We start from the raw sequence: 27,473 nt of genomic DNA, 5'->3' as shown, positions 1-27,473 counted from the left end.
ACGACCACTAAGTCAATGGTTGAGTGTCACCAGCTGGTACGTGTGGGGCCACCAGAGACTGATGCTCCTGACCTAAGTGCAGGGTAGCCCAGAGCATCTTCAGCCAGAGCTGAAGTCCAAGGTGCACCAGTATACAAGCTGGCTGCTTAAGGTACAGTTATCTGCAAAGAGCCAAGGTGTCTTTAAGGATAAAGGGCTTCCTGACGAGACCAAGCCTTCAAAGGTTGCTTGAGTTTTTTGGCCAAGGATATACCTGCCTTGCCGTGAGACAAGTACAAGTGGGAGGAATAGCTTCTGGCTGTGGTCAGTGCATATTAATACCAATTGTGTTTTGCACCTACGCCTGGAGAACTTCCCTCCAGCAGATAGAAAGAAAGCCTTGGTTAAAGAAACCAGACCAGAAATACCTTCCGCATATATTTCCCTTCAGCAGAGCCTCTTAGAGAGGGCCCTGGATATTGAAGCAGTGATATATTTTGCTCCAACGTCCGTACTAAAGCCATGAATTGACAAACAGCAGTCTGAGTATCTCTGTCATTTGTCACCAGCTGATCCCAAGCATCCCTGAAGAGCCAGCCATGGAAGAAGAGCTCTTGTCCTCAGCTGTTCAGAGGGAGCGTTGCACTTTAGGAAGCCCTTCAACACAGCACGTAGCACTGCTGCCTGCTGGGACAAGTCATCTCGCTTGGCCTCTTTCTAGCATGGGCAAGCAAAATAGAGGTTGTTCTTTCAGAGTTAAAAAAAAAAAAAATGGTCCCCTTTTGCTCTATGGGATGAGTACGGACCCCCTGGATATCGCGGTTTGCACGCACATGGTGCTTTGTGGTGTTCCCTGCATGGAAGAGGGCTTGTCTTGGGAGCTGAGAAAGTTTCCCATCCAGCTGAGGACCTTGCCCTTCACAACTTCTTGGAGGAGTCCCTCAAACAGAAGGGTCTCGTGCCAAAAATGCCTTCAGTCCTTCTTTCAAAGCCTGGAGAATTTGCAGTGGTAGCAGAAGAAACACTAATCTATAATAGATCAAAAATAGGGGCAGAGCAGGGAGAGATTGTAGTGGTAATGGCCAGAGGGTGATGGGGAGGTGAGGTCTGGTAGGAAGTCTCATCTCCCCACAAAGCCTGCCTTCAGAGAGAGGCATGCGGTCTCTGAGGCGTCTACATGGGATGAAAGTAAGTCCAAAGCCTTATCTTTAATCTTAACGACAAGGCTGTACGCCACTTGCATCCTGTCATATGCTCTGATGTCAGGGAGCATTTCTTCTCCACAGTTTTATTCCACACTGGTAAAGATGAGGACCGTTTTCAGACCCTATCCGTTAACATCCAGTGGGCAGTGATGTCCGTGCTGCGTTTTGCTTTACAAAAAGCCCTTTTCAACAGAATTTCACAGAGTCTTTTTCCCCTCTCTGCCCTGAAATGCGTCCCCTTATCTCTCAGACAAGCCAAGGCAATTCCAGGAAAACACGCCGAATCGCCTGCACAGAGCAATCACAATGTCCATTACGCCTCTATATTCAAGTACTTCATTGCTTGTATTATTTGGCATCCAGTTATTCCTTAGTTATTTAATTACCCCAGGTCATTTTAACTTTGGTCCTTGGCTCACGGATATATCCCCTTGATGAAGAACAGGATTTGTATCATGTTTTGATTAATAATAATAAGAAAAAAAAACTCTTCAGTTTTGTTTAAAAAGTGCATTACAGATGTTATATCATGGGGGCAAATATTTTAATAGGGTCACTGGATGGAAATCACCTTCATGGGTTTTGAGGTCCTTTTTTCCCTTGCAAGTCTCCGCAATTTATATGTAATCATCACCTAAATGTAAGAACAACAGGAACAAAAAAACCTATGATGAAAGCAGCTTTTTCTTTTGCAGTGGCAGTTTTGCCTTGTGTGCTGCCATCTTCTGGCTGGCAGGGAGGTTAGTACAGGGGTGAAAAATAAAGAATGGGAGAGTAAGTGTGGTAAATGTGACTGCCCTGCAGCCCATAATTTATTGAATTTTATGTGAAATGTTTTTTTTGGTGAAAAGGAAATGCTTAAAAGCACGGTGCATTCAGCTGAAACATCTATGTGAAGGGAAAGCTGAAGAAGAGATCTCCCAAATCATTTCATACAGCCTGACTCCCTGCTTTCATTGTGCTGAAAGGCTCTCCTTCAAGAGCCAAAATGTATTAATATATATATATATATGGCAAGAATATTTCTGGGCTGCACGCTGCCAGGCTGCCTTTGGATGGCTTCCTCCTCCATGCTGGGTAAACAAAGAGAGATTTTAGTAATATTTCCCAAGATAAAAAACATTGCTCATATAACACAGTGGTGGAGGCTTTGTGAGCGTGTGACAAGAGAGGGACTAAGGTAACATCTCCATTTTTGCTGCCTCTTGGGACATGCTTTTTGGATAGCAACTGCCAGTCATTAAAATACAGCGTCATGGCTGTGGCCTCTGCGGCCTCTGGGGAGAGGAGGAAAGCACCATCGCTTGCCTTGTTTCCTACCGAGTGCAAGATAATAGAAATGGTGCAAAACTTATCATTGTATAACGCAGAATAATTTAAACCCACATTTTTAGAACTTAGTAGATATTATTATTCATGGAACCCTGTTAACATCTGATTATTGCAAATTCCTGTCACCCTTAAAAATGAGCTGGGGGCATTTAAAGAGGTGACAAAGGCAGAGAGCCTTTGTATTAAAGCTGCTTAATCTCTTATTTCATAAGGGTACATTTTAATGTGTCCTTGGCACAAAGATTTATTTTTTTTCCTTCTGCAAAGTCTCCAACGGAGGCTGATGGCAGGCACAAGGTTGAAGTGGGGAACACCACAAATCACTTAAGTGTGGCTAACGATTGCGGCTAACGGGGCTCTTCTTGGCCAGAGAGCCAGGCTGCCCAGAGCAAGGTGGCTGAGCAGTTCTGCGTGCTTGGTGATGAGGGCCTATGGCTCAGTGCACACCGACTTCCAGCATTTGTTGCTAAAGGAGGAAGAAGGTTGGACCTCGAGATAGAATTGGAGTAAGAGAAATGTCCTTCTGTTTTAGAAGCCATTAAAATATTTCTGTAGTTGCAGGAGCTGCAGCTAGCTCGACAGGGACATAGATTTTTACCCGTAGGCAGATAGAAATAAAGATTTCATTCGTAACAGGTGAAATGTCTAATTTTTGCTTAAAGAGTTCTGGAATTCCAAGAACTGTCTCATTTTTGAATGATTCGTCCTTGAATTGTTACAGACGGTGCAGCGGTTCACCTCTGGGGAAGGCCAAACAAAACTCCATAAAACCATGTCTCAGGGGGAGATCGGGAAGCTGGCGGCCGCGCAGAAGACCCTGGCCCCAGACGGGAGGTATGGAACGTGGCTGGAGCTGGGGGACGAGTCCACCCCGAGCCCTTTTTGATTTCCTTCACACTGCTGAGCTGCACTAGTCTCCAGCTTGGTGGTTTTGGCTCAACCAGCGAAAATCAGAATGAGTTACTCGTCACATCTCTTCATATGTGACCACGAACACACCCAGTTAGAAGGGGCGATAAAGTTCATGTCACAACAAAGTTTTGAAGCCATATGCCAGGCATCCCATCCCAAACCATCCAACAGCATACATGAAACTTGGAGTTTCCTGCATTTCCTGGGGACAAATAGCCTGGTTTTCCTGTAAGCAGTTGTACACATTTAGCTCCTCCTAAAAGGACATGAAGTTCTGGGAGACTTCAGGTGGTTTTGGCTTGAAGGACACTTTCCCAGTTAAGGCAGTTCTTTCCACAAATTATTTCCAGGCCTCAACGAGCCAAGATGAGATTTTGGGTGAAGGGAAAGCAGGGGGAGAAGAAGACCCCTCGGGAGAAGCTTGCTACACAGTCTGAGCTGCTGGAGCTGTACGCGGAGCAAGAAGCACCCAACAGAGAGGTGATTTCTGGCTTGCAGCTTGGTGAAGGTGAGTGCTGGGCGAGCACGCAGCAGGATCACATGTGTTGTAAGGGGCAGAGAAATTGCATTTGCTGTCATGGCAGGGATAAAACGTGTAGCTGTTTTAAGCCTGGCTTTGCACTACCTTTAAGTGTAGCCCCATGTAGGGTGGCTTGGGTTAAGATGCAGAACTGATAAGTTCATTTATCTGTAGGGTTAGGATACCTGTAAATTAGAATATCATGTATGATTGTATGGTAGCTACAGGTAGGTATACCTAGCTGAGGATGGTGTAGGAGAATGAGTTGGAAAACTGCACAAATAGAAATGACGAGCTGGTTCACTTCTCTTGCCTTCATGGGTGACACGAACACGAAACAGCAGCAAGGAAGTTAGATTCTATGGCACAAAATGCATCTGAAGGAATTCAGAAAACATTCAGAAAAGATAGTATGCGGCAAACCAAACAAATACTATTTCTTTCAAAATTTCTATGAAATTTTACAGGTAGGGATTGTCACTTTGTTCTGGGAGGCAGGGGACAAGGACAGAGGACAAACTCTTCTACATGACCCTCTGAAGCCAGCTGTGTGCTGTCACCAGCACCTTCCATCTTCCAGTGTGGAGCTAATCCTCCAGGCAGCTGTCTGGACACCAACAGATGTTTCCCCTCTTGATAGAGGAAGTAACCAATGGAGAAGTGACATTTAATCTTCCTATAAGCACTGCACAGTACTTTTCTCCTCTGCAGGTTTATTCTGAAGCCTGTCCCCTTATTTTAGTGACAGGACTATTTTTCCGTTGTGCTACCTTCCCGTCTTGCTGCCAGTGCAGCTCTGGGAGATGACCCTAGATTTTTTACTTACTGAGAATTCATCTGGAGCCACAGAATTTTATTATTACCTGAGAACAAACCCTACTTCTCTTTCATGCCATGCATGGAGCATGGAGAAAAGCATTTTTATTGCTTACAGCTTTATCTCACCTAATTCAGGAGATGCTGAAAAGCAAAACATATTGCAGAGCTTCAGTGAAATCAAATACCAAACAAACATTGCTACAGCATTTTTGGTCAGGCAGAGAGCAAGTTAACTAATCTGCATTTTGTTCGTTTTCTTCTTTATTAATTACCACCCGTAGAGTTGGGTCCTCACCATCTGACACCCCCGCGGAGTCCTGAGCTGTCAGGAATCTACCGGAGGGAATTTAAGGAGAACAAGGAGCCCTCTCCCAAAGTGAAACGCAAGCGCAGCGTCAAAATCAGCAACGTGGCTCTGGAGCCCGTGCAATGGCAGAATGACTCCCTGCAGATCATAACCAGTGCTAGCGACCTGAAGAGCATGGATGAGTTTCTCCTGAAAAAGGTAATGCCTGTCATTGCCGCTCCAGCTAAATCATCAGGGAGCGGATGGAGACAACAAAACAGTATTATCTTGAAGGCAGCAAGGTGAAACTTATAATCCACCTAGGGGAGAGCTTTAGTTGCACTCCCAAAACTGCGAAGAGTGCACAGTGTGCACCAGGGCAGGCTTGGGAGAGAAGATGGGTGCATTGTGCACGCACAGCACGGTCGTTTTATGGGAGCACAGTAGCTTTGGTACTTCCACTGCTTTGAGCAGCCCCGGTGGCATCAGAAATGGGTGACCCAAGAGGGCGGAAGCTGAAGGCTCCAGGGAAGCATTCATGTTTTTACGTGCTAAGTTTGCATGCAGGAGAAACTGCCTTGTAGACACACGTAGTTATTAACATCACCTGCCCGTGGTGGAGCAGCTGCTCATTTAGTAGTGCTCCACCTAATGCAGTGCTCTGCCACACCACAGTCACATCGGTGCATAACACCCTTTGGTTTCTTCCCAGATGAATGAGCTGGATAATGAGGACAGCAAGAAGGACACGCTGGTGGATGTAGTGTTCAAGAAAGCGCTGAAGGAATTCCGACAAAACATCTTCAGCTTTTACTCCTCAGCGTTAGCGGTAAGTGCCTGGACAGCAGGTGGGAACTTCCACCTCCAGGAGAAATGAGATGCTGTGAGTCCTGGTGGTAGAGGTGTTGCTGAGCCTTATTCCTGATCTCCTTATCCCAAAGGGAAGATGCTTTTCCTTTGTATTCAGTCCCACAAAGCTGTAAACTTGGACTAATGCTTCTTCATTAGCCAGCTCTCAGTATACTTTGAGAAGAGATTTCTAGTCCCTTCCGTACAGCTTGCTCTCAGTCAAAGGGAGATGACAGTAAGTCAATAAACTCCCGTTTGACACCCAACTTGTCTGGAAACCTGTGGGTTAAAGTTGTGAGTTGTGAACATCTGAGGAATGTGCTGCTCTGCTCTTCTGCTGCTCCGAATCCTAGCAGTGATTGCTGAGCCAAGCCATTTCATTGTCCAGATTGCGTGAAAAGTTCCCTCTGTGGTAATATTTGATCTGTCATTTTTTTTGGCTTACAGCAGCTGCCTAGATTTCTGTCCGTATGCTCTGTGCGCTGAGAAGCCACCCTGACAAAGGTCACGAAGAACTCTCCATTAAATATTTTTTTTCTGTCTTTTAATCATAATTGTATTTTCCCCAAGCAGTTGGAAGCCAGTCAAACTAAAATAATTGTCTGGAGCAGAAGAGGCAGTCTAATGTGTATAAAAATCCTTTTTCTTTTTGCTTCTGTTTCTATAAAAGATGGATGATGGGAAAAGCATCCGCTATAAGGACCTGTACGCCTTATTCGAGCAGATCCTTGAGAAGACCATGAGGCTTGAACAGAGGGACTGGAGTGAGTCTCCAGTGAAAGTCTGGGTCAATACCTTCAAAGTCTTCCTGGACGAATATATGATAGAGTACAAACCCCTGGACTACACCGCAGTGAAGGTAGCCAGCATTTTCTCAAGGTCCTTGAAGATTTTGAGCTCTCTTTCTGTGGGGCTGTGCTCTGTGCAGACACCTTGAAGTCTGTTGTCTTCTCTCCTTTTGTAAGCTGGGGTGGACAACATAAGCCAGCACAAGAGGAGTGAGTCATTGGTTGTGTTTCACTGAGCTCAGCAAGCCTGAGCTCACATCTGGGTTGAGCTGGGTCTTGGCCACTGCCAATATGTGAACTTTGTCTCCAGGGCAAATCTGCAACCATCTGTGGATGGTTGGAAAGGCAGCTCCCGTCTTTGAGGGATGTGTGAAAGCATCGTCTTGTTTTTCTATGAGATGTTGTGCTTTCCTAGTCTCTTGAGCTTTTCCCAAGTGACCACATGCATCGCTCTTGGTCTGGTGGCAGGAGCAGGCTACATGGTAGTGACTGTCCTCAGGGTCTAGGTGCAGTTGGTCAAGCAGTCGGAGCTCGCACTGTCTGTTACAAACCTGAGCTCCTTGCTTTCTTCTCCCTGCTGTCTGCAGGGACCACCCCTGGGTCTCAGGCTGGGCTTGGGAGATGGTGTTTCTTGTGAACAGGGAAAGCAAATATCCCGTTCTCCAGCTCTTCTGCTGCAAGTCCTCCCCAGGCTCTCTGCACAGGATTTCTTCTGAGCAGGCTGAGCATCAGCTCCAGCTGCAGTGCTGTGCCCTTGAGTGTCTTGCCTGAGATCAGAGAGCTTTAGGTCACAGGTGCTGGACTTGGAGCCAGAGCAGCAGCTAATCCCAGCTCTGAGATGGAGACGGAGACAGTTGGCCAGGGGATTTCTGAACACCGGGCGGCTGGTTGCAGTAGGAGCATTTCTTGGAGTGGATTTCATGGGGCCGCAGGTGCACTGGAGGATGGGGCTGGAAAGAGGTAGAAAAAGTTAGATATGGGACCTTTGCAGGCTTTACTTGTGGGAATTGCCCATAAATACGCTTGACTCTCTTTTTAACACCAGGTGCCAAAAACGGAACGAAAAAAGAGAAGGAAAAAAGAAGCGGATGTGGTGAGTTGAGCACTCTGGGCCTGTGCATTAAAGAATTAATGTCCTTTTGGCCAGAATTACAAGTGATAAGAGACGTGCTCATGACATATCCTATGGTGAGATCTGAACATCCCACCCCAGTGCACATGCAGTCTTGAAAAGATGTGCTAGAAAGATGGACAAGGTGAATTTAGTTTGCTTGCGAATGGCTGTAGGCAAAAACAAGAGCCTGTAAATCAGCATTTCTGTTCATATCAAGGACTGCTATAGGTTGTTCTCTGGAAACATGTCCCACATCAGTCAAGACAGTAAATATAATGTCAGGAATTATTATAGAAGAACTGGGAATGAAGCAGAAAGTGTTGCTCTGGGTTACTTCGTAAACTTAGCACGTATCTTACATCTCTGATAGAGGTTTTTGTCCTAAAGGATATAATAGCACTGGGAAAGATGCAGAGCAAAAAGGGGCAGTGGATGCACAGAAGTGCCTTTCAACATGGAGAGGTTGACCTGTCAACCACAGTCAAATGCAGCTGTTTTCTAACCTGCTTACAGGAAGGTTTGTTTCCTATGCAGGCAGGATTTCTGTCTGAGCTGTCCACAGGGTTATTGGTCCAAAAAGGAAACACAAATAGCAGGCTGGTTCTATGTAAAAGCCCACATTGGAGAGCAGGCCATGTCGGGCTCCCTGTTTTGCAGCAGACTCTGCATCCAGCTCTTTTTCTCACCACTGAATCTTTTTCATTGCAGGTGGAAGAGCACAATGGGCACATTTTTAAGGCGACCCAGTACAGCATCCCCACCTACTGTGAATATTGTTCTTCCTTGATCTGGATAATGGACAGGGCTTCTGTTTGTAAATGTAAGCATGCTCCATTTGGCTTTTTTTCATGAGTTTCTGTTACAGTCTTGGGGTTCTGGGCTCTGAAAGGTGTTTGCTACTGTTTCCTGTAACCCCACTCTCAAATATTTGGGATTTTTCACATTAGAATAGCTTTTGAGACAAACCTTAAGGATTTCTGAAGTCCACTGGTAAGTTCATGCTGGCATTCCTTCCAGAACCTACATTATGGTTAGTTCTGTGCGTGGGAGCTTTGCATTACGGATATTAACCCAAGTCTTCAAACTGTTCAAACCATGTTTAAGTTGTGCTTTCAGAAGGGATGGTAAAGAGAGTCTGTGGCAGGTATGGCAAACGTACCCCATGGCTTCAGCCTGTGGGATGGATGCTGTGAGTCTCGTGACCATCACAAGTTCATTGGACTTAGACCATTTGACCTCTGGGTACTTGAACTTTTGGGGAGCCCAGGAAAGTGGAGGAGGAACAGGCAAGGTTGAGACATTTTTTTTTAATTTTAATTTTTTCAATGATTCTCTTATTAGGTTGAAAATATCAGCCCTGTGGTGTTTCAGGCTGGTATCCAGTGCAGGAAGAATACAAATTAGGTGCTCTTTCCAACCTGTGAGTTATATGCATGTCTGATAGCTCAGAGTGACTCATGGGCTATTTTCTGAGTTGATCTGTCAAGTCGTTTTTTTAACGTTTCAGGAACTTAAATATAGGGCCTTTAAAATTAAAGGCTTCTTTTTCTTTTTTTTTTTTTGAGTCAATCTAATATAGACTTGGCCCCTGAAGAATGCAAATTCAACATGCTTTTGACATGCACAAATTCTAAGAAGAGCTACTTAATTCACATTTGTGCAGAGGTCTGAAGTTTTGAATTATTAAAAACTATTTTTTCTTCGTTGCAGTATGTAAATATGCTTGTCACAAGAAGTGCTGTCTTAAAACCACGACCAAGTGCTCCAAAAAGGTAAGTTTCTCTCATTCCTTTTCTCTCATTAAATACCTCTCTGACTGTCATCCCAATCTTTTTTAGCCTTTTTTAACAAACACTTACGAGCACAGAACTTGGTACAATGCTGGCAATAACCCTTCATCGAGAGAAGGTTGGGCTGGAGCTCCCTGGAGGTTTCTCCAGCCACTGCTTCTGTGACTGCTTGTATTTCAGTAGTAATACAGAGATGCATCAAGATAGACATCTGCCCAGTCATGCAGCACCTCTTGCAGTGATGTTCTTGGCTTGTAACCGTGCTGAATAATTGAAAGCTGCCTCATTTTATAGCTTTCGAGTACTTCAAAATGTGGTTGGTATAAAAAGATAACGTTTTTGAACAGAGTCGGTGCTACACAGAGAACTCTCAATGTCCAGCGCATTTCATGGTGCGCAATTTTTTTTGTTCTGTGGTGCTGCAGTTTTGGCTGCCATGGTTTTATGTTTATTCTTAGAAGGTCAGGATGCTCCCCTGTGGCCGGTGGGGTTCTTGCAATCCACAGCCAGAAGCATAACCCGCTGCAGCACCCCCAGCCCTAGTTTTGCAAGGCTGAAGCCTTTGTTCCCAGTACAAAAGGCAAAAATACAGGTTGTTCTTCACCCTGCTGCTCCCTGATAGGGCTCCCCACACAGTCCCCAAACAGCCGTGGCACTGCAGCTGAGGATGGGGACAGCGAGAGGAGAAGGGTGGGTGGATGGTGCTGAAGCACTTACTCTGCTCATTAGAGGTGAATTAAGTATTGTTTACCGCATTCAAGGATATGTTTGACAGTGAATGAATGCAGCAGGTCGCCCCAGCTAACAATGAGTCATCAAGCTTTCTTTTTTTGTTTTGAATAGTTTATTTTGTGCTGCATATGCCCCCAAAATAATAATGCAGGCAGGATAATAATGTGTGCAAAGCTTTATCAGACCCTAAGAGGCTTCTCAGGTGTACAGCCTCCATAAAGCCTTATGATTACATTTTTCCCAAGGAATAATCTGAAAAAAAAAATGTATATATATATATATATATATATAAGTATGTATATATGAATATATTTGCTTTGATACAATATTTCTTCTGCAATTTCTCTCTTTCTGGCAGTCCACCTTTGTAAGAGTTGGGAATGGGTTCTCTGAGGTTTTGTTCTACAAATCTGAGAAGTTTAATGAGATCACTGATTTTTTCAAAGACGTTGCCTTGCATATTTTTAGACCTTTTGCATCTGTGATTTGAGATCTGAACAACCGAGCCTCCTGTTTACAGGGAGGAGACCTTTAGGCTTTGCTAGATGCCACTATTTCACAGGCTGGTCCTCATGCTCTTGGGTCTGCAGTCCGAGCCCATCACCTTGGCCATGGTTCCATGACACCCACCCAGAAATGGAGCAGGAAGGGAGCTGAGGCCATGAAATTTTTGCAGGACAATAGGGGAATTTTGCAGGAAAATAGCACTATTTGAAATGAGTTTCTTATTTAAATGTTGTGAAAGAGATACTGATGTGTTTTGCCTAAGTTGATCTTTCAGTCCTTTTTCGTTCCTCTCCATGAAAAATGAAACCTAAAAATAATTGCAGCTCTAAATGGTTGCTCAGAGATGTTTGGAACCTTCTCATTTCCTGGTTTTTTTTTGTTTGTTTGTTTTTCTGCACAACAAAGTTTTTGTGCAGTCCACGAGGAAATAAATTTACAGTGTCTCCGTTCGGGCAGTTTGAGGTCCTCCTGTAGGAAGGCTCTGGCTTGTCTGTGCTTGGTGGATTAACTTTTTTTGGGTTGTTTTCAGCAACAGAGTGCCACAAGCTGTGTATTATGCTTTAAGAAGGATGTCTTTTGTTTTCCGGCAATGGCTGATTTTGTAACTGCTTTCTAACCTTCTCCCGGAGTAGATCTGTTTCTCCAGATTTACAGTGGTGAGCTTGAGCAAATGCTGAGCTCATCTCTCTTGGTGGACGTGGAACTGCTTTTGCCCTTGCTTTGTCCATGTCTCTGAATTAACTTGACTTCCCACTGGAGTGAAGTAGGCTGCAGCATTTGTGGCATTACATCTGATGGTGGTTTCAGCAGCCAAGTGGGCTGGTAGAAGAGCAGACCATGAATTTCAGCTGGTAGCTGGGACTAGATGTTCCCCACCTGCTTCTTGGGGCGTTTTTGCGGCAGAGCATACCATGGTCATCTTCCTCACATCATCTCATGAGGTTGATAATGTTTTCTTTGATGAAAGGACAACATTGAATGGGAAAAGCAAAGGTGTAGGAGTGGTTGCAAGAGGAGCTGTGACCTGTTTCAGGGTCATCTTGCCCATCACTGCATTGCAGTGCGTGCTGTGTCACATTGCCTTTGCCGGGACTGGGTATTTGTGTCAAAATTTTGTTAGGTCTGCTTTGTGCATCATCTTCGGGCAGTGAAGTCATTCCTGGAGATGGTGCTGGAGGAGCAGGAGGTAAGAGGACCATGCCCAGCTGCATTTGGCTAAAAACACTGTAACCATGGTGTGGTGGTTAAACAAAGAAAACCCAAATGTTTATGACTTCAGGTGCATGCCCAGAGTCTGATTTTGTGTTGCAAGCTGGGACTATGCACATTTATGGGGCTGCTGGTAATAGCAAAACATCAGGTTGAGGTTAAGGTCCAGGGGTGTCCTGTCGTCCTTGGCTTGTGACTTGCAGGTAACCTGGATCAGTTGAAACAGCCTGAACATTGACACATTGCTTTCTGGAAGGCATTTAGGCCCTTTTGCGTTTTTCTCTTCCCCATCAGTATGATCCCGAGCTCTCGTCTCGGCAGTTCGGTGTGGAGCTCTCCCGGCTGACCAGTGAGGAGCGAGCTGTGCCAGTGCTGGTGGAGAAGCTGATCAACTACATAGAAATGCATGGGCTGTACACAGAGGGCATTTACAGAAAATCAGGGTCCACCAACAAGATCAAGGAGTTGCGGCAAGGACTCGATACAGGTAAAAGGGAAAAAAGACAGAAGAAAAATCTCTGCCACGGCAAGGTTTGGTGTAAGCAAGCGTTGCTTTCACGTCTCCAACCAAGTGCTCAAACCAAAATATGTTTTTGAGTCACTGGCTTGTTCTTTTTGGGTGCAACGCAGAAAAAAAAATATAGTTGAGGGAAAGCTCCGTCTTAGAAATGGTGCCAGCAAGAAAAGAAATCCTGATCCCACCCAAGGTTCCTTGCTCCGGAAAATGTGTTTTCCTCTAGTCTTAATGTGTAAAGCTGAAATAAGATGCCAGATTTCCTGCTGCTGAATGCAGTGTGGTGGCACATGGATGTTTTCTGTCATAGAGGTATAGCTTATCCACACACTGGCTTCACTTACAGTTTAATATTGATCATTATCTCTTGTTTTTATGCCTTCTTCTCAATGCACTGCTGAACCCCAATGAACAGACATTGATAATGTGAATTTAGATGACTACAACATCCACGTCATTGCCAGTGTCTTCAAGCAGTGGCTCCGAGACTTGCCCAACCCTCTCATGACCTTTGAGCTGTACGAGGAGTTTCTGCGGGCGATGGGTAAGGAGCATCCTTTGCCACTGAAAGAGGGTAGATTTAGACTGGGTATAAGGAAGAATTTTTTCACTCTGGGCAACATCTTCCCAGGTCTCACCACCCTCAAAGAAGTTGTGGAGCCCCCCCCCATCCCTGGAAGTGTTCAAGGCCAAGTTGGATGGGGCTTTGGGCAACCTGGTCTTGTGGGAGGTGTCCGTGCCTATGGTGAGGCATTGGATAAGATGATCTTTAAAGGACGGATCATCTCCAGATCATCATTTCCTAAGGGAAATGTCAGCTGCTTTATGTGCCTAACTCTTTGCTTGCTCTTCAGTCCCAAAGCATCTGATTTGCCCCAGTCTTATTTGTCCTGTTTCAAAGTCTGTTTTTTGCTGTAAGGTTTTGTTTTGTTTTATTTTTACTCAAAGCCACAGGCAGTTCAGCCCTGTGTTTCGCAGCATCCATTTCCATCAGAGTTCAGCAGATTTCAACCTGCTCTCCAGGTCTGTCTTTTAAATGGTGATAGTAAGCATGAAGAATGTACCATTTTAAACAGGAGAAAGAAGTAGAAACATCATTTTTAGCAGTACAGTATACTTTCCAGCTCCCAGCTGTAACAAACAACCCTTTCAAAAAAAAAAAAAAAAAGAAATCAGTGTGTCTGAGAGTGTGCCAAGTGCAAGGAGGGCAGAGAGAGCCTGCTGAGAGAGGAATGAGAGGGAGGAGAGCCCTTGCTGCAGCCCCCATGGCTTGGAGATGTCTTACTGGTGGCAGGGGCTGCAGTGAGGATTCCAGCAGTGCCTGTGACAAGGGTGGTGTGTTCTCTGCAGGCCTGCAGGAGAGGAAGGAGACGGTGCGGGGAGTCTACTCGGTCATCGACCAGCTCTCCCGCACCCATCTGAGCACCTTGGAGCGCCTCATCTTCCACCTCGTCAGGTACACGGGACCAGTGGGGAGGCTGCAACTCCTCGTTGCCAGTGGCAGAGGCGAAGGAGCTGCCTTCATCCCTGGCTTCTCCAGTAATCCTTGTATTTTTTTTTTTTTTTTTTTTAGGATTGCCCTCCAGGAAGAGACCAACCGAATGTCAGCTAATGCTTTGGCCATCGTCTTCGCTCCCTGCATCCTCCGCTGCCCCGACACGACGGACCCGCTGCAGAGCGTTCAGGACATCAGTAAAACAACCACGTAAGGATGTGGCGCTGGGCGGGATGGTCCAGCTCCTGCTCTGTGACTGTGGCCACGTCACCACTTACGACTCAATAACCTTTAGTACCGTCAGGTGGCTCAAAAATAGAGAGCTTTAGCCTGGAAATGACAAACACTGTACAGCTTTGCATATTAACTGCATCTTAAGGAAGTATTTAATGTTTTCTCAACAGCCAAGCGGTGGTTAATGGGGATTATTAAGTAAGGGAGGATCCACCAGAGCAGATCAACTCGCTCTCCAGGATTTTAAAACATGCTCTCTGCACCCTTCATGCCCAGCAGATCTTAGCAGGAATAAGTGGAGTTTGTGCTGATGTAGTTAATCTTATTTAGACAACTAAGTCTTTATTCTTACTTAATTTGCTGGGATTTTTTTGTTTGTTTGTGGTTGTGTTTTGTTTTTTGAGGAGAAGATGAGGTTTTTTGGTAGGCAGCAATACTGTGTACTTAGATTTCTTTAAGGTATTTGACATAATTGCAAAGGTTTTACAAAAAGTGAAGCACTTGCACAAATTCAGTCTGGCTCACTAAATAGATTTAAAAATGGATAATGGAGACATCTGAGATGAACTGTAGTGGGAAACCATCCAGCGAAGGGCTGGGCTACTTAAAGAGGTTTTTTGCCTCCAGTAAGTGTATTAAATTGTTGAAGAGCAGAACATGCTTGGAGACCCACCTGGTGGGACCCTTTTTGGCCTTAAATACCAAAAACATTCCTGCTAGACTCCCTTGCCTACCTCTGAGTGAGTTTGAATAAATCTCCTAAACTTGTCCCAGCAAGGGATTTCATTGTACTTTCTCTTGTAGACTTCAGCTATAGCACATCCTGTAATTTTATTACACGGAAAGTTTTTCCACAAACACAATCCCAACAGCATTAAAAAGTCAGCTCAGACAGCTAAATGAGCTTGTGTTGCTGTGTTACTGTCTCAGCTGCATGCAAACAAGTCTGCGTGCATTTGCAGCTCAGAAGCAACCTGCCTTTCACAGGTTTGCATCTTCCTTTCCTTGTCCCATCCCTCCCTTCCCAGGGCAGGAGTTTCTCTGCTTTAACCCTTGGGGGTCTTTAATTCCCCTAGTCCAAGTTCCTTGGTCCATCTGAAGTCCTTTACCACCCTTTTTAGGGAATTTCCTTGGGTTTTTCCATCCTTGCACGCTGGAGCTCTCAAGCAAGGCAGATCTTTGTGCCAGGGAGGGGCAGCTCAGGTAAAATCCATTCCGACACCAATTTTGTCTTTTCTTTACCCCCCAGCTGCGTAGAACTAATTGTCATCGAGCAGATGAACAAATACAAGGCTCGCCTCAAGGACATCAACAGCCTGGAGTTCGCTGAGAACAAAGCCAAGAGCCGCCTGTCCCTGATCCGCAGGTCGATGGTGAGATGCTGCGCCCGTCCCTGCTGCTCACAGACTCGTGTCCCCTTCCCTGCTCCAAGGGAATTTGCAGCCAGGAGGAGATCGGGTGTTCCCATGGTGTGTCCGTCACAGCCCCGGAGGATTTCTGTCTTGCTGCAGGGAAAGTCAGACCTCCCTCTGGCTCTGATGCTCTCTTCTCTCCTGTCCTCTCCTCTCACCCAAAGCAACCCTGCCGTACCTCCCCCTGCTTATTCCAGCCTCCCTGCCCCCTTGCACCTGCCAAACCATCCCACCCCAGGCAGCACAGGACCTGTGTCCAGCCCTATGGTAGCTCCCCGGGTTTTCAGGGAGTTTTACAAAAACAAGAGTTCAGCAAAGGCGATGGGATAAGTCTGCCAGAAGCCTGAGAGAAGGCACCGTGGAGATGTAGTCGCTTGAGCTCAGAGGCTCCTGGTTACATTTCAGGCTTTATTTTGCTCACTTGAACAATTGGGTCCTAAGTTGAATCAAGCCTTTGGTTGCCCTCTGCTTACAACCACCTTGCTGTCACCTCATGCACAAACACCAGGGAGACCTGGACCGAAGCAACCCATAACCACGGCCTTGCTTTGTCCTCTTTTTGGTGCAGACGAGCTCAATAATGCTATCCAAACCCAAACCGAGCTCCCCCAAGGCTCCTTCCTGAACCATCTCATCGAGCTTCCATGCTTCTGGGGTGAGCGACAGCGGGGTCTGAGTCCGTCTCGCCCCGGCACACCAGCGGGCTGCCGACACACGCTACGTTTGGCTTTTTGGCTGTGGGATCAGGACAGACTCGGCCTGGGTTTGTGCTACGGGGCCGAGCTGCCCGCTGTTGCCCTCGAGGCACTTCTGACCACGGGTGCTGCTTCTGGGACTAAGCCCAAGCAATTCCCAGAGTCATTTTGCCAAGCTTGGGGCTCGGCCGTGCGCTGGCGCAGATGCAGCAGAGAGCTGCCTCACTCGTCCCAGTTTAAAAAAAAGACAAAAATGAACAAAAAATGGTTCTTTTGGAGGGCGATGGCATGTGCACTCTAACCTTCTGCTTTCCTTTTCATGTCCTCTCTAATCCAGAAACCCGTACTAATTGCAGTTAGATTTATGAGCATAACCCGCAGTTCAATCCCGGTATGTATTAACTGCACGGTGCTCTGTGCCAGCCGCGTCCCTCCATTGTGTGTGACCGCCGCTCATTCCAGTCCCGTGCCACCGGCCATTGTCCGTGACGTTCCCGTCTTGTCCCCGTGCAGGCGCCTCTCTCGGACCAGCTGGTTCCCACCCAGGAGCAGGAGCGGTCGCATCTGCCGGGCTCCCCCGAGGGCTGCCCTCGCCCCTGCATGCAGCTCCGTGAAAAGCAGCTTTTGCCCTCACATCTTGTTTTTCTTTAGTGTTTTTGTTTCTGTGCTTCTCTGACTTCAGCTTTCTTTGACTCTTCCCTTCCATCCACGATTTCTGCTCGGGATGCGTTTAGGCACCGTGCCATGAAGGCGTTGCGTTGGCTATGGTGGGTAAATCCCGCAGGCTGTGGGGAGGGCGAGGCATCCACCAAAAGGCTCTGGATGTGAGGCCAGCTGCACCCTGATGGCTGGGACAGCCCAGGATGAATCTGGGGACCTAGCAGCTCCTAATGTCCCCACCCCTCCCTCACCTCTCTATCCCAACATGAGCCACTGCAGCAATGCGCTCCTCAGTGAGACCATGATAGACATAGGATAGACACAGACCGCAAACACTGCCCTAGGATGACAGGGAAGCTTGTGGAGCTTTACACCACTTTCAGCCCATGATGCTTCTCCCCACCCTTCTGCATCCACAATTGTTTGGGGAAAAAGGAGACCTGGGTTTGAACCATGCCACCCTGGACACTGTTTTGCAAGCCCTCTGCTCAGGGGCTTTTGGAGCAAACACCAGTCTTAGCAGACACATTAAATAGACCAGAAAGTGGTGTGGCCTTCCTCATTTTAGCCCAGACAAGCGCTCGGCTGACGCAGGAAAGCCAGCAGCGGAGGCGCAAGCCCTTGTGCTGTGAGCAAACGCACATCCGAGCCGCCAGGAAATTTTCCACTCGTGGCAGCTGGGAGAGAAGAGGGCTTTGCTGAAAGCCCACGTGTACGTCGTCACCGCAGCATCCGCTCGCTGCTGACCACCCCGTAGGCAGGGAGGGCAATACACGAGGTGCTGGGGATCTTTGGGAGCTCAGGGGTTTTTGCTAATAGGATTCAGGTGGCTGTGCCTCAGCTCAGGAGCCCACGTGATGAGGTTGCCATCAGAGTAACGTTGCTCTGGGGCGCAGAAGCTTCTTTGCAGCTGGAGAAAGCTCTCCCAGGTGCGACACTGGGAGATGAAAGGGTAAAATGGAGCAAATCTCATGTCTCAGCACCAAGCAGCAGCATTTGTACGGGGTGGAGAACTTAACAGACACTGCAGATGGGAGAAATGCTCAGCATTGCCTCCCACACAAGCTGTGTCCCATTGACATCAGTATAGGGATGCTTTGTAGCTTGAAGAAAGATCCCTGCTCACATTTCTGATAGTTTTTTGCTTTCAAAGAAGAAAAAAAAAAGATTCTCTTTTACTGTGTTCTGGGCATGTGGGTTATGAGAAAGACCAAGAGATGTCCCAGCTACAGTGCTTAGATAGCCTTATAGGAAGAGAAGATGCATTGCAATGAGCTTGTGAACAGGGCAGAGCACAGCAAGAACTAGAAGGGGGATCTGTATTCACCACCTAAGAAATAATATGATCGGTTGAAGGACGAGGGCAGCTTTTGAGTGGAGTGGAGGCAAGTGATGGGTTTTCCGCCTTGCACTGGTGTCCTAAGACCTGGTCATCTCAGGATCCTGAATTCGGATGATGGGTTGTGTTCAGTTACGACTCAGTCGTGATTAAAATCTTTCTAACGTGTGAGCCCCGGCAGCTACTCCACAGCATCCTTCGTATCAAAAAACCAGCATTTTTCTTTTACCCTGTGGAGCAAGTCTGTGGAGCTGTTCCTCCAAAGTTAAAGCAGAGTCCAGCTGCATGTGTAATATTCCTCCATCCATGATACCCTTATTTGAGACCATTTTCATAGTCAGAAGTTTTAATACTAGTAAAAATACATGATTCCTCAGGGCTCTTCAGCACAGGGGGGCTGCTGGCACAGCTGCATTAAATCTTCCCTTAACTGCAGGTGGAAGTCAGTAGCTCTGGCACTGCTGCATTTGACAGGTGTCCTGCAGGGGCTTGTACTTTTGAAGGATGCTCACAGATGTTTCTCAACCATTCACTTTTGCTGCTCTCCAGCTGTTCCTCACCCAGTTTTCTCATGCAGCACTTCCTCCCATTTTCCACCTGGTTAGCAGACCCTCCTCTTCAACCTGCCGTCCCGTTGCACCATTGTGTTGAGTCTTGTGATACCTCCCTGCCAGGGAGGGTGAGCACCCCAAGAACAGGCAGTGTCCCCATGTGCATGCCCGCATTTCCTTCCATCCAAAGCCAACACCGTTGTTCACACCGCCCAGATTTGTAGAAGCAGCATGTGCTTGGCTTTTTTTGGGTCATGCGTAGCTGGTCAAGGTGCATTGGCTTCATCTCCACCTTCCCCAGTGCGTTGAGTGCTCCTGGTACATCTCCTAGCTGGGCATGAGATTTGAAGCCTCTGGGGTGCAAGTGGAGGCTGGGGCCATCTCCTCCACTCCTTGGGAGTGGAGCACTCAGGGGAGAAAGCTGGTGGCACCTGAGATGTCCTGCAGGCTTGCCAAGTAATCCTGTTTGGGGTCTTGCTTGACACCAACATTTATCTCCAGGGCAAAGGACGCATACGGCGCGGCACCTACCCCAGCCCAACGTCTCCCGTCGCCGTACGCCTGCCCTCGGTGTCAGATGTCCCTGAGGAGACCATGAGCAGCGAGGAGGCCATGGAGATGGACGTCACGGAGCAGCAGCAAGCAGCCATGCAGCAGGAGGAGAGGGTGCTGACTGAGCAGATCGAAAGCCTGCAGAAGGAAAAGTGAGTCTGGCCTTCAGTTCAAGCCATGCTCACTCCCACGCCTGATGCCTATAGGTTCAGTTTGGGCATGACTTGAGCGCGGTTGCATTGCAGAGTTGGTGTGCTGTTCCTGGGATGAGCTGGAGGACTTCTCCATGTCCCTCTTGTTTTCCTTCCCCCCTTTTTCAGTCCTGTTGGGTCACGGGATTGGTTTTCACAGGGAGGAGCTGACGTTTGAGATGCTGACGCTCGAGCCCCGTGCCTCTGATGATGAAACGCTCGAATCCGAAGCCTCCATCGGCACTGCTGACAGCTCTGAAAACCTAAACTTTGACTCTGAAGGAGCCATCTCCGATCGTTCGGGTGAGTAAAAGTCTCCCTGGAACTGTTTGTTTTTTTTTTGGTTAAGCCATTCCACAGTCAACCTGCCTGCTCTGCACGTAGCAGCGTGGTTGGCGTTAGTGAGATGGGCGAGCAGTAACAAGGTGCCTGTCAAAGGCCAGATCCAGGCCATTAACCCTCCTGTGGTCCCTGTTCCTCAGAGCGAAGCGTAGCACTTAGCTCCCTGCGTCCCACCAAGGCAGAGGGGCCCAGCCGGCTGCGAAGGCACCCCAGGACGCGGCCGGACGTGGTGGACACGGCGGATGCCTCCATCGTCTCCTCCTCCTCCTCCTCTCAGTCATCCACCTCCTGCTTACCCCACCTGCCTCGCAAGCGCTTCCAGATGTACTCCAAATCGCCCTTCTACCGAGCGGGGGGGTCAGGTGAACCCCCCGAGCCCACCTCGGGGCAACCTGACGACCGCCCCCAGTTCACCACCCGCGGGACCTTCAACCCAGAGAAGGGCAAGCAGAAACTGAAGAGTGTGAAGAACTCCCCCCCGAAAACCAAAGAGCCACCGGAGGGGGGCACGGGCCGCAAGAGAAACCCCGAGGCCGACCGGGCCGCCGGCCAGCAGCTCGTCCTCCTGGGGAACAATGAGTTCATGGTGTGAGGTGCGAGCCCCCGGCCCTGTGGCGAAGCCTCGAGCATCCCCTGTTGTCACCATCATTATCGTCACCATCTTCCTCACCAATTGCTTGGGCGCCAGCGCCAGAGGAAGACGAGCGCTCAATCCAGAAGGCTGGTGGGGACGGATTCAGCAGTGGCCTTAACGGTGTGGGGTTGGGAGCGGCCGGGGCAGGCGGCCTGGGGACAGAGGGACAGAGGAGGGACAGAGGGATGTCGGTGGGGAAATGGAAAGCCCTGGGTCCCGTCTCGGGAAGGGCGCGTTGCTCTTTGTCCGGGCGACAGCGCTGCAGCCGAACCCTTGTGCCGGGCTGCCCGTGGACGGAGGTCCCATCATCAAGCGAGGAAGTAGGAATGCATAGAAAGCAAAGCCCAAAAGCCCACAGAGGCGCCTGCGTCTGGCTGCGCTGCCAGCAGGAGTGGGCTCTGAGACCCCTGCGCTGTAATCATGTCATTCAAGCAAAAGCCAAGTGCATGGAAAAGTGTTAAGGAAATCTGCCAAAAGTCATATTTTTTGTTTGTTTGTTTTTCAATGTGACCTAACCACCCTCCTCTTATTTTTTTGTTTTGTTTTGTTTTTTGAGACCATCAGTATTAAAAAAATGATAATAATAATCAAGGACTTACTTGAAGTTCTATCTGTTTATATTCTGGCTTACTGGAGTTTATTGTAAATATTTTTTTATAGTTTTTTTTTTTTTTTTTAACTATTTTTCCCCAGACAGGAGTTTTATTTTTCTGTGCCAGGGCAAGGGAAGTGATGGGCAAAGTGGGGTCACCACGGGCATCCCACTGTCCCTACCCGTCACCTGGCGCCAGCGCGCACGTCACTGCGCACATCGTCTTTGGCGAGAAATCCACCGGGCTGTAATTAGCGTCACTTGGAAGCAGTGCCCGCAATAGCGCTAATTATCAGTGCTCGCTAACAACCGGGGGCTTAATCCCTCCCGCACCAGCTCGGTTGCAGCCGGGGTGCTCGGAGATGCACCACGGTCGCTGGAAGAGAGGAGAGATTAGGAGCCCGGGGACGCTAATTGGATTAATAAATGCTGGATCTGCCCTTTCGGATAGGCTGCTCGTTCCGTGCGTGTGCGGGCTGAGGCTCAGCTCCTTTCCCTAAACACCAAGAAGAGGGAAAATACCAATAATTGCGTCTTCCTGGGTATTTTGCATTAGTTTGACTGGGGCTGGGGATGCTCGGCTCCTTCCAGTCTTGCTCCTGCCCTCGGCGCTCGCGGCATTGGTTCGGTCCTGCAGCGCAGCCCCCTCTTCCCAGCCCAAGTGCCAGTTATTTCAAGGGATGTTTTATTTATTTCTTTCATTTCTTTTTTTTTCTTTCCTTTTTTTTTTTTTTAATTTGGAAAGGAGAAATGATTTAAGCTGCATGGGGGAAGAAAGAGTTGTCCCTGCTCTGCCTCCCTGCGTGGGAGCGGGAGGAATGAAACCCCCGTCGCTGGGCGAAACGGGCCGGGGCCCTGCTAGGACCGGAGTGGGGCGCGGTGGGAGGGCGGCGATGCTCACAAGGGCAGGAATTTACTGGGGAAAAGCCTGGAAACGGCGCGAGCACCCAGCAAGAGCCTGGTGCAGTCAGCGTTAGGTCCCCAGAAATCATGGAAAATTGGGTGTTTGAGCCGCTTCCCACCCGGCATGGATCCAGCGCCCAGCTGCTCCCCCTCAAGGGTAAATGGCCGTTTTTTGGGGGCAAAAGGTTAGGTTTTGAAGACGATCCGCTCCTCGTACCAAGTGAATGTACTTACTACTGGAAAGGACATGGGCTGCGTGTTGTTAATTATTATTTTTAACAGAAATTTTTTTAAGTAATTTATAAGTATGCTGAGTGTAAATTAAAAAGAAAAAAAACAAAGTATGTATTGTAAGAGGATATATTATCCTGTGTCATACTCGCTATAAATTTTACCTGTTAAAAAAAAAGAAAAAAAAAAAGAAATAAAAGCGTAATTATATAAAGGAGAATGATTTATCTCTCCCCCGGCACCGGGGAGGGGGGCAGCTGGCAAGCTGTCATGTCGCGTCCGCGGTTCTCTTTAATTTCTTAATTAATGTTGTTCCCTTCCCTTCTGCAATAAGGCCGTCATTCTGTATAAAGTGCAATTTTTGTGTAATATTTCTCCGACGTATACCGTGTGGCTGTACAAAGCGGCTTGGTGGCCGAGTGAACCCCTCGCTTATTAAAGAGCTGTAACGAGGAGCGCCTGGCACTGGGTGATGTCTTTGGTGCAGGGGGGATGCTTGGGGGGCTGACGCCGTGGGGACGTGCCCCAGAAAGGTGACATTTTCTCCCGTTGCCATGTCCTCGGGTGGGTTTTGCTTCTTGGCTTTCCGCTTGGTGCTGGAAATCTGTTTTTTCTGCTGGTTTTTCAACTGGCCACCCCAGCCTGGTGTCCCCTGTGTCCCCAGTGCCAGACCCCAAACAAAGGGCAGGAGGAGACTGGCTGCAAAAGCCCTCTTTATTCTGAGTACAAAATGGGGGGTGGGCTGCGAGCCCCCCAGGGTTGGGAGCTGGTCCGCGAGGTGCATCCCATGGACCTGGCCGCCACCTCGGGCATGTTCAGGCCAGGATGAGGAGCCCCAGGGAGTGACAAGGGGACAAACAGCCCTGGGGTGTGATGGGGGGGTCCCGAAAGCCAACGAGCAATGGCCGGGTGGCGGCGGGGGGTGGTCAGTTCTTGAACATGTCGCAGAGCAGCTTCTCCATGGGGGTGTTGCCGATGGTGCGGCGGAAGAAGAGCAGCTCCACGCGCTCGGAGGAGAGGAAGCGCAGCGCCGGCAGGAGCAGCAGCAGCTTCCCGAACCTGGGGGACAGAGGGGATGGTGGTGGGTGGTGTCACCACCCCCAGTGTCCCTGGCACCTGCTGGGGATGGGGACGGCCATACCTGACGGGCTGCCCTGGGTAGTGGGAGCGGTTGTGCTGGCCCAGCATCACCTGCGACTGGTCCTGCAGGTTCTCTACCTGCTCAGGGTCCTTCAGGCCACGGGTCTCTGTGAGGACAGCAGGTGTTGGGGGGGGGGATGTGGGGACAGGCCATGGGGGACCCAGGCGTGTCCCCTCACCTGGCTTGAAGAGCACCACAGCCTTCATGCAGGCGAATTCGGTGGGGTCGACTGCCAGCGCCTTGAAGCGCCCGAGGGTCTCCTGCAGCACCCGGACATCCATGGTGGCAGGCAGCAGCTTGCCGGGGGATGGCTCGGGGACAGCCAGCAGTGGGCAGCTCTCCAGGGGCATGGACCACTGGATGGCGCAGAGCAGGAACAGCTCGCTCCATGCTTCCTCCAGCAGGATCACCTTGGGGGTGACCAAAACCCTATCAACCCCCTTGGAGCACCCGCAGGTGGGCAGAGGAACATCCCCCATGGCCAGGAAGGGACACCTCAGGGAGGCTCCAACCGTTCCCATCCCGCTGCCACCTTTCATGTATTGGGGTGGTCCCCACCTGGTCACGGAAGGGCAGGTTGGAGAAGACAGGCAGGTTCTTGGCCCACTTGACAGCCATGAAGAGGAGGCGTGCTGAGGTCTCATAGACGTTTTCGGGGCCAGCCGCCGGGTACGGCGCCACCTGGTACTCACCACCCGCCCGCTCGGGCTCGCCACCCGTCACATCCACCGTCTCATCGGCTGTGGGGATGGTGACATGGTGTCACCCTGCCTTGGGGACGCAACCCCCGTGTCCCCCCACTGCCGGCAGCCACCCACCGTCCTCAGGCTCCAGCTTGGCGCAGGTCTCGGCCGTCATCAGGCTGGCCATGAAGCGGTGGTTGGTGGGCGGCGTGGGTGCGCGGGGGATGGTGGTGGCAGCAGCAGTGGCCCCGGGGCCACGCGGGGCTGGGCAGGGGACCGAGGGGACCTCGCGTGTGGCAGCCACATGCTCGGGGGGCAGCTCGGTGTCCAGCTCGATGCTGTCCAGCCGGATCTGGGCCGTGCTGCGGGGCTGACGCTCGTTCTGCACGGCTGGGGGGACACGGTGGCATCAACAGCGGCCACCCCCCCATTGTCACCTCCCTCCCTGCCATGTCCCCCGTGCTCACCATCCTTGTTCATGCCGGCTTGCAGGCACTTCTTGAGCCGGCAGGCCTGGCACTGGTTGCGGTGCGCCTTGTCCACCGGGCACAGCCCCGTCCCCGCCTGGCACCTGCGGGGAGAGGTGGCACCCGGCTGTGCCTGCAGGGGTGGCCCTGTCCCCCCCAGGGGTGTCCCATGCTGGGAGCGCTTTGTCCCTGCTGGGTGTCTTGTCCTCTGGGGGGTGGCCTCTACCCAGTGAACATCCTTGTCCCCATGGGTGTCCTGTCCCCCATGGGTGTCCTGTCCCAGTCAGCCTTGTCCCCTCTAGGTGCCCTGTGCCCTACAGGTGCCCTGTCCCAGTGAAAACCCTCCCTTGGTGGGTGTCCTACCCCAGTGAATGCCATGTCCCCATCTGTACCCCAAGTCTCTGTCCATCCCCACAGGCCCCTGCCCGCTGGCTGTCCCCCGGTCCCCGTCCCCCCGCTGCCCACCTGTAGATGAGCTTCCTGCGGACGCTGCGCTTGAAGAAGCCGCTGCAGCCGTTGCAGGCGTAGATGCCGTAGTGCTTCCCGCTGCTGGTGTCCCCGCACACCTTGCACAGCAGCACAGGGCTCAGTGCCTTGCCGGGGGCCGGGCTCAGCCCTGCAGGAGCAGAGCCACAATGCTTGGGGTGACTGGGGGCACCCCCGTGTCCCTTGTCCCCCTCCACCATTCCCCACTGTCCCCAGCACCCAGGTGATGCGGTCACTCCCACCTCCACAGGTCCAGCCCGGGGGACCTCAGATGTCCCAGAGGGCAGGAACAGGGACTCCACAGGGCTCAGCATCTCCCCGGGATGCCCTGTGATGAGCTCTCACAGGACTTTTAAATGGGGAAGGAACGGTGTTCCTAGGGCTGGGGACACTGGGTGTCCCAGCAAGGGGCTGTGCTCGGGGACCACAGGCAACCCAGAGAAGGGGCACAGCAGGGGGCTGCAGGGACCCTGACAGGAGACCGGGGACTATCCAGAAGAAGGACGGGGGACCCTGGGCATCGCGGAGAAGGACCATCACTGGGGCCCCAGGCATCCCTGAGAAGGACCACGGTGGAGGACCCCGAGCATCCCGAAGGACAGCGGTGGCAGACCCGTGCAGCGGGGCACTGGCTCTTACCCGAGGGGCTGTCCTCCAGCCCGGCGCTCACCACCGACCCCTCCGGCGACGCAGCCATGCCGGGCTGTCCCCGTCCCTGTCCCCGCCGCGGGGCTGCTCCCACCGCCAGGCAGCTCTGCGGGCTGGGGGCCGTGGCCGTGCTCTCTTCAAGGCAGATTAGCGCCGGGCGCTGTGTAAGCAGCCGCCTGTTTGTCACCGTCTTAATCTTTAGTGTCTGCGCGGGGGGGGGCGATCAATCAGCCACGCAATGAAGAATTAAAAAGGTGCTGAGCCCCAGCCTGGCCGCCTCCCTGTAACCCTAAACCCCGCGACACCAAAGCCACCAAAGCCACCTGTGGCAGGACATGGGGCAGAGGGGGGGGCACTGCGATGCAGCCGCCCCCAAAAGTGGAGGGCTGAGATTGCGGGAGGGAGGTTGGGGTGGGGGGTGTCCTGGCCCCCCCATCCATGCTGCGCCCACCAGGCCCTGTAAGCGCATAAGCCCCTTGCTAAGGAGTTTAGAGGGGAATAACAACAAAAAAAAAGGTAATTACGGTGTGGGGGGGTGACACTCCCCCCTTCCCTGCTCCCAAGCAATTAATTACAAGCCCCGATCGAGGGAGATGATTGAAGCCCCCCCACACACACACACCCCAAGCAGCTTATTGCTGGTGCGTGGGGCTGTGCCCCACATCCATGTCCCCGTTTCCCCCCCTCCTTGAGGCCAGCAGCCTTGGTGTCCCCCCCGGGGGGGCTCCCGGGGCTTTGGGCCGCGGCTGCTGACGCGGCAGCGCGGGGGCCAGGTGGCCCCGGGGTTATGCAACGGCCGCTAAACCCTTGCCGTGACAGGGCAGCACAATTTGGGATTTGAGGGCTTTAGGTGCTAAAACCCCCCCGTGGCCACTGGAGATGGGATGGGGGGGGTGGCGTTGGGGGGGACTGGGACGGGATGGGATGGGATGGGATGGGATGAGGACTGAATGGAATGGGATGGGATTGGGATGGGGTGGGATTGGGATAGGGTGGGATGAGGGTTGAATGGGAATGGGGATGGGGAGGGGATGGGATGGGATGAGGATTGAATGGGAATGTGGATGGGATGGGATAGGATGGGCTTGGGATGAGGAGGGAATGGGATGAGGATTGAACGGGAATGTGAATAGGATGGGATTGGATGAGATTGGGATAAGGAGGGAATAGGATGGGATGGGATGGGGATGGGATGGGATTGGGACGAGGAGGGGATGCGATGGGATGAAGAGGGGATGGGATGGGATGAAGATGAGGATGGGATGGGATGGGATGGGATGGGATGGGATGGGATGGGATGGGATGGAATGGGATGAGGATGAGGATGGGATGGGATGGGATGGAGATGGGATGGGATTGGGATGAGGATGAGGGTGGGATGGGATGGGATGGGATGGGATGGGATTGGGATGAGGATGAGGGTGGGATGGGATGGAATGGGATGAGGATGAGGATGGGATGGGATGGGATGGAGATGGGGATGGGGATGGGGAATGGGATGGGGTTGGATGTGGTGCTTAGGGACATGTTCTACTGGGTAATATTGGTGGTAGGGGGATGTTTGGACCAGATGATCTTGAAGGTTCTTTTCCAACCTTAATGATTCTATGTGTGTGGGGGGGGAAACGGCATAAAGGGGCACCCCCATGGCGGTGGGGCTT

General features: G+C 50.5%; 2 protein-coding genes across 22 annotated transcripts in view; one reads left to right on the top strand and one right to left on the bottom strand.

Annotated features, from left to right (window-relative positions):
- The window catches only part of MYO9A (myosin IXA), a 188,244-nt gene extending 165,643 nt beyond the window's left edge, over window positions 1-22,601 (top strand). For 12 of the 15 annotated variants that reach the window (XM_083850479.1, XM_083850489.1, XM_083850488.1 and 9 more), the window contains 17 exons: window positions 3,238-3,350; window positions 3,779-3,936; window positions 5,049-5,272; window positions 5,766-5,882; window positions 6,573-6,761; window positions 7,736-7,783; window positions 8,513-8,624; window positions 9,515-9,576; window positions 12,337-12,529; window positions 12,972-13,100; window positions 13,907-14,012; window positions 14,130-14,261; window positions 15,535-15,658; window positions 16,730-16,783; window positions 19,444-19,646; window positions 19,846-19,988; window positions 20,168-22,601. In XM_083850479.1, coding sequence (XP_083706605.1) covers window positions 3,238-3,350; window positions 3,779-3,936; window positions 5,049-5,272; window positions 5,766-5,882; window positions 6,573-6,761; window positions 7,736-7,783; window positions 8,513-8,624; window positions 9,515-9,576; window positions 12,337-12,529; window positions 12,972-13,100; window positions 13,907-14,012; window positions 14,130-14,261; window positions 15,535-15,658; window positions 16,730-16,783; window positions 19,444-19,646; window positions 19,846-19,988; window positions 20,168-20,619 — 2,559 coding nt within the window. In that variant the 3' untranslated portion in view covers window positions 20,620-22,601. The remainder of the gene's footprint in view (window positions 1-3,237; window positions 3,351-3,778; window positions 3,937-5,048; window positions 5,273-5,765; window positions 5,883-6,572; window positions 6,762-7,735; window positions 7,784-8,512; window positions 8,625-9,514; window positions 9,577-12,336; window positions 12,530-12,971; window positions 13,101-13,906; window positions 14,013-14,129; window positions 14,262-15,534; window positions 15,659-16,729; window positions 16,784-19,443; window positions 19,647-19,845; window positions 19,989-20,167) is intronic. The other 3 variants (XM_083850482.1, XM_083850478.1, XM_083850487.1) reach the window with 1 other exon arrangement.
- On the bottom strand, window positions 20,014-26,120 carry NR2E3 (nuclear receptor subfamily 2 group E member 3). Of its 7 annotated transcripts, XM_083850501.1 has the most exons (8): window positions 25,804-26,120; window positions 25,144-25,294; window positions 24,679-24,782; window positions 24,347-24,601; window positions 24,087-24,268; window positions 23,707-23,938; window positions 23,529-23,634; window positions 23,190-23,446 (listed from the first exon to the last, which is right to left on the bottom strand). In XM_083850501.1, the coding sequence occupies exons 1-8, from the start codon at window positions 25,859-25,861 to the stop codon at window positions 23,314-23,316; spliced, it is 1,221 nt and encodes a 406-aa protein (XP_083706627.1). In that variant the 5' UTR covers window positions 25,862-26,120; the 3' UTR covers window positions 23,190-23,313. The 7 variants fall into 7 exon arrangements, with proteins under 7 accessions (XP_083706622.1, XP_083706623.1, XP_083706621.1 ...); XM_083850499.1 differs by having other exon boundaries at window positions 25,144-26,120; XM_083850500.1 differs by having other exon boundaries at window positions 23,529-23,938.
- Between the last annotated feature and the right edge of the window lie 1,353 nt (window positions 26,121-27,473).

Source organism: Anser anser (assembly GCF_964211835.1).
Source record: "Anser anser genome assembly, chromosome: 10".
NCBI classification, from domain to species: Eukaryota; Metazoa; Chordata; class Aves; order Anseriformes; family Anatidae; genus Anser; species Anser anser.
Note: the sequence above shows the minus strand (reverse complement) of the source record. Positions and strands in the feature narration are given on the sequence as shown.

What these genes read in the sequence shown, in the direction of transcription:
- NR2E3 (XM_083850495.1), bottom strand. Translation starts at nt 25,478, where the DNA reads ATGCTGAGCCCTGTGGAGTCCCTGTTCCTGCCCTCTGGGACATCTGAG. An exon ending in CGCAGGAAGCTCATCTACAG is followed by an intron (nt 24,783 to 25,143) that starts GTGGGCAGCGGG and finishes CTCTCCCCGCAG; the next exon opens with GTGCCAGGCGGGGACGGGGC. An exon ending in AGCCGGCATGAACAAGGATG is followed by an intron (nt 24,602 to 24,678) that starts GTGAGCACGGGG and finishes GTGTCCCCCCAG; the next exon opens with CCGTGCAGAACGAGCGTCAG.